General features: G+C 44.2%; 1 protein-coding gene across 1 annotated transcript in view; it reads left to right on the top strand.

The window, feature by feature from the left end:
* The window catches only part of ipo11 (importin 11), a 213,132-nt gene that overhangs the window by 45,679 nt on the left and 154,923 nt on the right, over positions 1 to 12,530 (top strand). The window contains exons 9-10 of the mRNA XM_080434451.1: positions 11,095 to 11,165; positions 11,416 to 11,608. Coding sequence (XP_080290577.1) covers positions 11,095 to 11,165; positions 11,416 to 11,608 — 264 coding nt within the window. The remainder of the gene's footprint in view (positions 1 to 11,094; positions 11,166 to 11,415; positions 11,609 to 12,530) is intronic.

Genomic DNA, 12,530 nt, shown 5'->3' with positions numbered 1-12,530 from the left:
ATTTAAAAGTGGCATAATGGGTGGGTTGACGTCACAAACATAACATGCCCATCCATATATGGAGACTATTCTGGCGCATGTCACAAACGTACGTAAAGTAACATGCCCATATATGGAGACTATTCTTGCGCACGGACAGTTATATAAATCGTGCTGGTGTCACTGGTGATGTCATGTTCTGCACTGAGTGGAAAGTCAGTCGGATCAGTGGATGTCCAAATAATATATGATAATCTGCGAATCCTCATATATGGAGTACCCTGATGTTGTCAATAGGATGTCATGTACAAGTACATCCCCCAGCCATGATGTGCAAGTACACCACCAATCCAACCCTTGATGCTGAGTGCCAAGCAGGGAGGCATTGGGTCCCACATTGGTATGACCTGGCCCAGGGAGTCGAACCCTGACATCCCAATCTCAGGGCGGACGCTAACCACAAGGCCACTGAGCTGGTTACAAAGGGTATTGCATAACTCGGTTGGGCATACATTCCCAACTTACATTGTTCCCGATTTGTATCGTTCCCGACTTGCATGGTCCCCGCTTCGGGCACCGGTCTAGTTTTTCACAATAACCATTCCACATAGCTAACGTGGCTTACATTGAAAAAATCACACCCTGTGTGAAGTGGGCGGTGTCTTGCTAGCTAATCACAATACTGAATGGAGTCAACCAATCATGTACAAAAGATAAATACATTTATTGAAACACTCTTTATGATGGACGAAACCATAACTTAAAAAAAACAAATTTATGTTTTTTTTTAAGTTATGGTTTCTTATATAGGGCTATGCACATGTGTCATGTGACACTGGCCAATCACAGTCCTGAATAGATTGTGATTGGCCAATCACGGTGCAGGGTTAGGCGGGGTAAGTTTTGGCCAATCACAGCGCAGGATAATTGTACAAATTTCCAAACCTCACTTATAGGGGCGGTTTCACCGCCCAAAAATCACACCCAGTGTGAAGTGGGTGGTGTGGTCACAGTGGTCATCACAGTGATGGAAGTAATATTGTGGACCAACCATTGTACACCCCTAACCTAAAAAAAAACATAAATGTGTTTTTTTTAAGTGCATAGTCCTATTTATAGGGCTATGCACATGTGTCATGTTTCACTAGCCAATCACAGTCCTGAATAGACTGTGATTGGCCAATCACGGTGCAGGGTTAGGGGGGTACACTGGTGCCCAATCACAGCGCAGGGTTGGGGGGGTGCAATGTCCAAACCTCACATATAGGGGCGGTTTCACCGCCCAAAAATCACACCCAGTGTGAAGTGGGCGGTGTGGTCCCCCATCATAGTGATGGAAGCTCACTTCCCAAAAAATTGATTTTTGGAAGTGCATAATCCTATTTATAGGTTATTAATGTCATCATGTGTCTCGCAGTGCTGAATAGAGTCAGCCAATAGAGTCAGCCAATCACAGTACAGGAAAGTGGGCCAATCACAGTGCAGGAAACTAATACTAATGAGGTGTCCCAACCCCACTTATAGGGGCGGCTACACCGCCCAAAGATAATAATAATAATCTTAAAAGTGTGAGAACTACTGATTTAGAAGGCATTTGTAGAATAGGCCTCAGGTCTTAATGGGTAAATAAAATGAATGGGCAGAGACTTTATCACTGTGCGACCCGAGCGCCTATCTGGGGTCATTTGATCAAGATGTATCACTCAGATTGTCCAGATTCCATTCTAATTGGCTATGACTCTGCCTTCCAAAGTTTGCACGCCCTTGGTAGGCAACCCGGCCTGGCTGAGACTTGCGCTCCGAGGAGCACTCTTTTCTAGTTTATCTTTTCCATTTATTTTTAGAACTTAATTTCATACTGGAAGACGACAATTGAGGGTTGACTGGGCTGAAACTTTATCTCGGTAAATGAAAAGGAACTCCATATTTGGGCATGGCTGACATCATGGTGACAACATAATGATGACGTGAACTTTGAATCAGCTCAGCTTAAAACCAGACTGCACAGTGTGAATGACACACATGGAGAGAGAGAGACATCGAGGAAGACTTCATCACCTACTTACAAGAGGAACTATTCCAGCAGAGATCCAGGTGATTGCCCCGTAACCAGTCCTGGATCGTAAGGCCACATATCATTAGTTCTTGGACCATTACAGCCGATGCATAGCAGCAGCTTTGACGATGAACCCACTGTTCCCGACGACGAGCCATCAGCAAGGAAACTCAGAAGAATTAAATCCTTACAGTAGTCAACAGTTTACCAAGACTTTAACTCAATCGGAAGTAAAGAGACATCGTCTGACTGACACAGGAAAGAAAACTAACATCTGTAAACTTGGTGAAATCTGTAAACTTGGTGACTTTCCACGTAACCTGAAGAGACACCAGCGTGTCCACACGGGAGAAAAACCTTTCTATTGTAAACAGTGTGGCAAGAGTTTCAGTCAGTTCAGTCACCTGAACCAACACAAGAGTGTTCACACTGGAGAAAAACCTTTCCACTGTGAACGGTGTGGCAAGAGTTTCAGTCTGTTAAGTAACCTGAAGAAACACCAGAGTGTTCACACTGGAGAAAAACCTTTCCTCTGTAAACAGTGCCATAAGAGTTTCAGTCACTTAGATAGTTTGAACAAACACCAGCGTGTCCACACGGGAGAAAAACCTTTCCACTGTCAACAGTGTGGCAAGAGTTTCAGTCACATGCATAACCTGAAAAGTCACCAGCGTGTCCACACGGGAGAAAAACCTTTCCACTGTAAACGGTGTGACAAGAGTTTCAGTCAGTTATGTACTCTGAAAAGTCACCAGCGTGTCCACACGGGAGAAAAACCTTTCCTCTGTAAAACGTGCCATAAGAGTTTCATTCAGTTAGGTAATTTGAAAGAACACCAGCGTATTCACACTGGAGAAAAACCTTTCCTCTGTAAACAGTGCAATAAGAGTTTCAGTCAATTAGAGCACCTGAAAAGTCACCAGCATGTCCACACAGGAGAAAAACCTTTCTGTTGTAAACAGTGTGGCAAGAGTTTCAGTCAGTCACATCACATGAAAAGACACCAGCGTATTCACACTGGAGAAAAACCTTTCCACTGTCAACAGTGTGGTAAGAGTTTCAGTCGCTTCGATCGGCTGAGAATACACAAGTGTGTCCACACAGAGGACCTGGGTGTTGCAAGTGCATCGTTGCTCTAAATTAGAACCAAACTTGGCACAAACACTGCTCCAGGGGTCTGCCATAACAATAGTCACACCAGGGTCATGTCAGGGTCCCCTGGGGGCCACTGGCACACCGTTGCACCAAACATCAACAAACATGGCACAAATGCTGTTCAGGGATCTGCCATGATAATAGTGACACCTCAAAAAAATACTTAATTGCACACATGTGGGGCACTACAGCAGTGTAACAGCCATAGCTCGGTGACCATTGCTGTGATCGCAATATAGGAATGGATTTTCTCTATCTAGTAACTGGAGTTATGGCCGTTTAAACCCCAGCCAAAAGGAAAGCAGAGGGGGCGGGGCTTCAGCAATTGCAGCCTGTCCCGTAGGACCACCTACCAATTTTGAAGCATTTAGCATACTGGGAACTGGAGTTATGGCTGTTTAAACCCCAGCCAATAGGAACACATATGGGGCGGGGCTTAACTATTTGGCTGCCACGAAATAACATCGTTGCCACGCCACTGCCAGAGTGTTTTTACAAAAAATGTATTAAAAATCATGGTATAATTTCCGCGATCGCCGTCCTCACGGCGATCGCCTCATTACACACCCGGGAATCAGGGGGAAAAATTGTCCGGTCGTGGTAATCCGTTGCATAGTTGTGGCCAGTTGAATGTGGCTTGTTTTTGCCATAAAATACAGGAATGATGAATATACAGGAAGTAAACAAGCTTCTTTCTTTTTTTAAATGACGTCATGTCCGGGTCCAGGCATCATTCATAGTTAGCGAACAGCGCCACTGGTGGAAAACCACTGAAAACACTAATCTCGTCAACCTCGTCAGTGGCAGGCTGCGCCTTCGCAGAATCTGAGAGATCTCGTCGGTGGCAGGCAAAGAGTTAAGCAATTACAGCCTTTCCCTACTGGCCGTCTAAGAGCACTTACCAAGTTTGGAGCGTTTAGCATACTGGGAACTGGAGTCACAGCCGTTTTAAGACCAGCAAATGAGAACACAGAGAGGGCGGGGCTTAAGCAATTACAGCCTGTCCCTATTGGCCGTCTAAGAGCACCTACCAAGTTTAAGGCGTTTAGCATGCTGGGAACTTGAGTTATGGCTGTTTAAACGCCAGCCAATAGGAACACAGAGGGGTGGAGCAATGGTGCGCCTGGTTCCTGCACGTGGTTCCTGATGTGGCTATTCTGATGGCAGACCCCTGGCCAGTGTTGGTGCCCAGTTTGGTGCACCTCGCAGGTCCGCACGTTACGTTTGTGACGTCCGTCCACCCACCCACTAGGCAATTTTAATATATAGGATTAGGAATAATATAGGAAAGCCATCCGTGTCATTTTTGCATCGGCTATTCAAAATCACACCCAGTGTGAAGTGGGTGGTGGTCATCATAGTGATGGAAGCTCACTTCCAAAAACTAAAATGGTTTTTGGAAGTCCATAATCTTATTTATAGGTTATTAATGTCATCATGTGTCTCGCTAGCCAATCACAGTGCTGAATAGAGTCAGCCAATAGAGTCAGCCAATCACAGTACAGCTAGGTGGGCCAGCTGGGCCAATCACAGTGCAGGAAACTAATACTAACGAGGTGTCTCAACCCCACTTATAGGGGCGGCTACACCGCCCAAAAATAAATTTGTCAGAAATTGTGTGAGAATGACTTTGTAGATCTTTGTCACAGCAGTCATTGAATGAAGGATAAGTCTCAGACAAGTACTTCAAACCAAGACAGCAGCGGCCGACTGAGGCAGAAATATAATTACTTGTATTAGGTGCCACTATCGCTCCCAATATGTACGCTGCTGAAGGCAGGGGTCAGGGTCCTGTTGATATTTTGTGGCTGGCAGCGGGAGGGAGGCAGCTCACAGGCGAGCAAGGGAGAAATATCAGCTCCCCGTCAGCCAGATAAGGTCAGCTAAATAACCTACCGTCTTTTGGATCTGGTCTCTGTTGTCCATCATGAAGTCTGGCTCGCCCAGGGAGATGATAGTCCTCCCATGGAGGTCACCTCTTTGTCAGTCTATCATCAGATTGTCGAGAAGAAAAGTGGCTATCTACCATTCAGACATGAAGACCATCTGTTCGTAACATGGCCGTATTTGTAGTCTGGCCATGCATTACAGTGGGGGATCGCTGCCCTTTGGAAGATAACACTGATTCATGTCTTTATTTAGGTACTGTGCTTGTTTACTCCCTGTTTCTTTTCTCTCTCGTGTGCCTCTAGTCTCAGGCATCTCACTCTCACTAAGTAATTGCTGTGTTTGATGAAATCTGTAACCAATGCCTCTCTGTCTCTCTGCCCAGGCTCACAGTCACTCAAAACAATCTAGTTCTATTTCACTGTGCCTCAAAGCTATATGCAGGTCTGATTGGTGGCTGTGTAGATCACAAGGTGCTTGTCAACCCTGATCTATAGCCCCCCCAGTCAATTTGATGACTTTACACAGCATCTGTTTAGATTACAACTTGACAGCTGCAGAAGAGCTGGTAGCAGACCTGCGAACTCACCGACTCTTGGTGAAATTTGCTGTTCTGAATAAATAAACACACACACACACAGTCACACACAGTCACACACACACACACACACACACACACACACACACACACACACACACACACACACACACACACACACACACACACACATGGTGGACGATGTTTTGTTGCAGATAACATTGTGATATGTAGTGATAGGAGGGAACAGGTTGAGGAGAATCTGAAAGGTTGACGTATCCACTGAAGAGAAGAAGAGGAATGAAAGTCAGCAGGAGTAAAACTCTGTGTGCGTGAACGAGAGGGAGAACAGTGGAACGGTGAGGATGCAAGTAGAGGAGGCAAAGGTAAAGGAGTACTTTAAATGCCTGTGGTCAACTATCCAAAGTAATGGGGAGTGTAGAAGAGAGTGCAGAGTGGAACGGATGGAGGAAGATGTCAGGAGGGATTTGTGACGGAAGGGTACTAGTGAGAGGGTAGATGTATAATAGTAGGGTGTACTAAGTGAAAAATCGTTACGCGGCGGATAAAAGCATGAAATTTGATACAGATGTCCCTTGGGTCATCCTAAAACATCCTAGAAGGGGTGCCCAAAAAAATCTTAAACAGGAAGTGAGTTATGGACAAAATCCAAAATGGCCACCTAAACTGTTGACCGTTGACTCAAAAGACACCAAAATAATCTCCAAAAAGCATAAAATGTGGCACACATGTCCTTTGGGTCATCCTAAGACATCCTAGAAGGGGAGCCCAAAAAAATCTGAAACAGGAAGTGAGTTATTGACCAAATTGAAAATGGCCGCCTAGTGTTGTCGATTGACTCAAAAGACAACTAAAGAATCTCCAAAAAGTATAAAATGTGTCACACATGTCCCTTGGGTCATCCTAAAACATCCTAGAAGGGGTGCCCAAAAAAATCTTAAACAGGAAGTGAGTTATGGACAAAATCCAAAATGGCCACCTAAACTGTTGACCGTTGACTCAAAAGACACCAAAAGAATCTCCAAAAAGCATAAAATTTGGCACACATGTCCCTTGGGTCATCCTAAGACATCCTAGAAGGGGTGCCCAAAAAAAATCTGAAACAGGAAGTGACAGTCACTTAGTGGTAGCAGGGACAACATCTTAACTGTTGTGTGACATACAGGTAGTAGGGACAACATGTTAACTGTTGTGTGACATGCAGGTAGCAGGGACAACATCTGAACTGTTGTGTGACATACAGGTAGCAGGGACAACATCTTAACTGTTGTGTGACATACAGGTAGCAGGGACAACATGTTAACTGTTGTGTGACATGCAGGTAGCAGGGACAACATCTTAACTGTTGTGTGACATACAGGTAACAGGGACAACATCTTAACTGTTGTGTGACATGCAGGTAGCAGGGACAACATGTTAACTGTTGTGTGACATGCAGGTAACAGGGACAACATCTTAACTGTTGTGTGACATGCAGGTAGCAGGGACAACATGTTAACTGTTGTGTGACATGCAGGTAGCAGGGACAACATCTTAACTGTTGTGTGACATACAGGCAACAGGCACAACATCTTAACTGTTGTGTGACATGCAGGTAGCAGGGACAACATGTTAACTGTTGTGTGACATGCAGGTAGCAGGGACAACATCTTAACTGTTGTGTGACATACAGGTAACAGGGACAACATCTTAACTGTTGTGTGACATGCAGGTAGCAGGGACAACATGTTAACTGTTGTGTGACATGCAGGTAGCAGGGACAACATCTTAACTGTTGTGTGACATACAGGTAACAGGGACAACATCTTAACTGTTGTGTGACATGCAGGTAGCAGGGACAACATGTTAACTGTTGTGTGACATGCAGGTAACAGGGACAACATCTTAACTGTTGTGTGACATACAGGTAGCAGGGACAACATCTTAACTGTTGTGTGACATACAGGTAGCAGGGACAACATCTTAACTGTTGTGTGACATGCAGGTAGCAGGGACAACATGTTAACTGTTGTGTGACATGCAGGTAACAGGGACAACATCTTAACTGTTGTGTGACATACAGGTAGCAGGGACAACATCTTAACTGTTGTGTGACATGCAGGTAGCAGGGACAACATGTTAACTGTTGTGTGACATGCAGGTAGCAGGGACAACATGTTAACTGTGTGACATGCAGGTAGCAGGGACAACATGTTAAAGGGATATTTCACTTTCAAAAAAACTTTGGGTCATTTTATCGTCTACTCAGGCTTTTTTGAGCCCCCCAGACCGTTTTTAAGGGGGGGGGGGGGGTGCTGGTGTGTGTGTCTTTGATCTTCTGCTTTCCCGCACAAGGTTGCAACTTTGTTTAATTTCAAGCACGAGAACCTGTCTGCTCCCACACTCCAAGCACGAGAACCTGTCTGCTCCCACACTCTCCTACATTTTTGGGGCATTAAAACGCTATGGAGTTGTGCCCCAATAGAGGGCTTGATCTCTGGTCATATGAAGATTTGTACAATATATTATGTATTGTAATCATTCATAGGGTCTTTTAAAAGTTTTAGAAAACAATTAAGTATATTTGGCATTGACAATATATCACTTAGAAAAGGATTAATGTGGAAGGTCATCTTATTCAGAGTGGTTTTTAAGAAAATTTTGGGCATTTAGAGTTGTTTAAAAAATATTTAAGACATTTTTCATGGGTTATTTTTGCCAAATCCTTTAATATCAGTCTATTTACTATAAATGTAAAAGTTATATTTAGCACAATCAGCCAAAATGTCAGAATTATATCAACTTTTAGGAATCATGGGTCATTTCTGGCGGCCATTTTTGATTTTTCCTTTAAAAAACCCTTTAATGGGTCCAAATTTTTGGGCACCCCTTCTGAGATGATGAGATACATCCTAAAGAGTGCGTGTACCAAATTTGGTGCTTTTATCCGCCGCGTAACGATTTGGCCATTTTTTGTGCTTAGTACCCCCTACTATAAGACGATAGTGAGACCATACATGTTGTACGTCTTGGTAAACGGTGGCACTGACAAAAAGACAGGATGTGGAGCTGGAGATGGTAGAATTGAGGAGGTGACAAGGAGGGACAAGATCAGAAAGGACTACATTAGAGGATTAACCCAGATTACAAGGTTTGGGGATAAAGCAAGAGAGCCGAGGTTGAGATGATTTGGATGTGGTACGTTGGGAGAAGGATGATAATATTATTAATACTATTATTGTCTCCGCCGTAGGTGGAGAGTATGTTTTCGCTTCGTCCCGCCGTGTGTGAGCATGGCCCCTAGCCAAGCTAACATTGGTCAAGCTCCACGTGACACGTGTCAATATGTTGACACCAATGCCTTTGATTGGCTAGAGGGACGCATGACGAAATAAAATCCTATAAATAGGTGTGTCACTTCAAAAAGCTGTTTACATTTTTGAAGTGAGGTAAGACAGGATCAATCAGTCTTGATTGGAACAGTACCTTCCAGTCCAAATCACCCGTCCGTGCGTGTGTGTGTCCCTCTGAGAACACCTAACATTGGTCAAGCAAAGGCGCAGAAGGCCAAAGCTAAGAAAGCATACTCATCTACAACAGTAACACAGAAGAGGACTATAGAGTTGAATTGATCCCACAACAAGGCCGAAGTCTTAATACTATAACAATTGGCCACCTTGATCAAATACATTATGTAGCACTAGAGAAAACTGACATAGATCAAACACACCAATCAACTGCTGAAACTGTTCAAGACAATGAAGATGAAGAAGACAGACAAGTATTTGAACAAACCAGTCAATTACGACGACTCCCATATGACACATTGCTTCAAGAAGAACATTCTTTAGATGCAAACACTGTGAGGTAAGACACTGTGAGGTAAGACAGGATCAATCAGTCTTGATTGGAACAGTACCTTCCAGTCCAAATTACGTAAAAATTAGAACATTCCTAGAGAACTATGGTTAAAGATAGGGTAGGTGATTTCATTTGATTAAAATAGCACGGGTCTGCTGGCGGAGACTTGTGCTCCGAGGAGCACATTTTCTAGTTATTATTATTATTATTATCACGTCGGCGAAATTCAGTTTTCAGCTTCACCCAGCTGATTGCTGCCAAAGTGGTCAGCCTTGAGTGCAACCCCTCATTAGTAGGTTTGCAATAGGCTGAAATAACGCTACTGTGTGGGGTAGAGAAGATGAAGACGGACCAGTCCATCAAGACAATCATCACTCAATCGCAGCTGGGGACCCTTTAGATCAGTAAAGAAAAAGATTTATGGACAAGTTCACTGGAGGGATAAACCGCTTGGCTCAAGATGACTGACAAGCGGGGCCTGGGGCTGTTGGTATCATCAGGGTGGCTGCATGACACTTCATTATCGGCCCCTGGATCTGGTTTTATGACAGAACATTTTACATGGGAGAGAGTGACTCACTGTTTTTTTTTCTTGGATAAAGAAAAGTGTGCTATTTTACTTTTGGTTATTTCCCCTGGGGTGGGGGCTGGTGGGCAGTTGACTCTTGCAGTTGCAGCGATAAAGAAGAACAGAGTCCAGAGCTTTGGGAGAATTAACACCACTATATGAATGACAATGCCAGGACTCCTTTCATCTGTGTCTCCATCTCTCTCTCTGTCTCTCCTTTCTCTTGTGTGCTGTTCTCTCTCTCTTTCTAAAATGTACTATTTACTGTATGTACTGGCAAGCTCATCAACATCAACTTCGCCCCTTGATGAAGAGGGGGAAAAGCAAAAGGGAGTGTGGCTTGGGAACTGCACACTGGGACAGTTGATCCCAAGATCATCCAAACCATATACTCCAAATTGATCATATCACATGGGCGTTCTCTCTACAGTATATCCACAATTATTAATAAAATAGTCTTTTCGCCAGTGTGCTTTCCATAGATCTCTTTCGCTCTCTCGCTCTTTCGCTCTCTCGCTCTTTCGCTCTCTCGCTCTTTCGCTCTCTCGCTCTTTCGCTCTTTCGCTCTCTCGCTCTCTGTCTGTGTGTGTGTTCTCAAATTGAAACAATTCCAACATCACCATCACAAATGGCCAGAGTATCAATGGACCAATCATCTACCAAATATATGGAGCAAGGCGATATGACTTCAAATCACTATCACGATTATTTCAATCTATTATAATTAATTTTGTGTTGATTCCATGATATATAAAAAATAAAAGAAAAAACCTGCTTCTCTATTATTCAATTAACCTACATGAGAACGATTAAGTAGGTTATTGGTTCTAAATGTCTGTTTCGGTATATTTTCGGTGAGTTACCCAGCCCTACATGGGGCAAATTCATTTTTACAGGTCTCCGGTGAATAAAGCCTGTGTTATTAGTGACATAGTCATAAGATTGTTATTAGTAGAGGGAATCGCTGGAACAATATGATCATGAACCTTTCATTTCACCTCTCAAATCTGTCAAGAAACCATGTTATATGATGATTTGTGTGTCTCGTAGGTCGGCAGGCCGGTCCAGACAGCACATGCAGAGAGAAGCTGGAGAAGACGATCATACTGTACACTAAAGTGGTGAGTTTACAGGCAGCGGATGGGTTAGGGTTAACCCTAACTGCCCCCCGGTTGCTGTGTTAAGAGCGCCCAGCCACTGCTCCTAGTAGTTAGTATGGGTGACGGATTTCACGTATGCACAAATACACAGTGACAGATACCCCCAAATAACAAAAATGCATGTCCTGTTACCTCTTCCCTTTGCCCCGGGCACATTTCCCTCCCACCACCACTTGCTAACATCTCTTCTCTCTCTCTCATCCCTCCATAGCTTTTGGACTTCTTGGAGTGCCACCCGTGCGCGTTCATCCCTTTGATCCAGCGGTCCCTTGAATTTGCCGTCAGCTACGTGTTCACGCCGGCCGGGGAGGGCGTGACCTTTGAGCGCTTCATTGTCCAGTGCATGAACCTCATGAAGATGATTGTCAAGAACGACGCCTACAAACCTGCCAAGAACATAGACGGTAGGACAGGAGGCAAGGGATGGGGATGCGGGTGAGGAATAACCGAGAGTTAACACATGGAATTGGCAGGTTATAAGACTAAAGGGTTTGACAAGTGAGGAGGAATTGGGGCAAAGATTAAATGAACTTGAGAGAAAGAGACAAGACAGAAGATCATCACTAACCTCCATTAAGCTTTATTTATACTTATATGTGCGCTGGTGTTTCATCCTGAAAATAGCGGATCTAAAAGCTCACAACACGTCACGTTGTGAGCTTATGGATTGGCTATTTTCGTGTGCGACACTAGTCCACAACTATGTATAAATTAGGCATTAGTCCTTCAAAGGAGCATAGTGACTGTTGAGCCAACCATGCTGTAGTGTTTGTGCAGCAGCAGAAAGCAGCATGCTGCTATCATCACTTCAATACCACTCATGTTTATTTCAAGCCGAAGGTTCGTCTCCAGTGCTTCATTAGCACAACACTCTGCCCTTTGTTCTACCAGCAAACAGGTTGTTTGGAGCATACCATTGAAGGTCTCTCTCCTAAGCAATTGTTAGCAAGCAGAGTAAGTAGAGTCACTTCCAGGCTCTGGTGCACTTTTGGCCCCATCCTTGCCACCTCTGCCACCACCACTGTTGAATCCTTTTTACGGTTGAATCCTTTTTACTGTAGGTTTGCATAATTTTTCTGCTTTTCAAGTGTGGTAGTCTTTGGAGTGCAAGGTTACATAGCTAAAGGCGAAGTTGAAACTTGACACAGTAGTGTGCAGCACAGAGCATCCCCCTGACACCTTTAATAGTGTGAGGATGTCAGTCTACCTGAATGACAGCTAGATCTGTGTGTGACTGGGACTACTGTGTGCTTACGGTGCTGTTACCAATAATGATACAGGTACACTTGGAAAGACAAATGGAGAAATGGTGCTGAGCTTTTCGGT

The sequence above is a fragment of the Gymnoscopelus braueri genome, assembly GCF_963280865.1.
Source record: "Gymnoscopelus braueri genome assembly, chromosome: 7".
Classification (NCBI taxonomy): domain Eukaryota; kingdom Metazoa; phylum Chordata; class Actinopteri; order Myctophiformes; family Myctophidae; genus Gymnoscopelus; species Gymnoscopelus braueri.
This window is presented reverse-complemented; position numbering and strand designations above follow the sequence as displayed.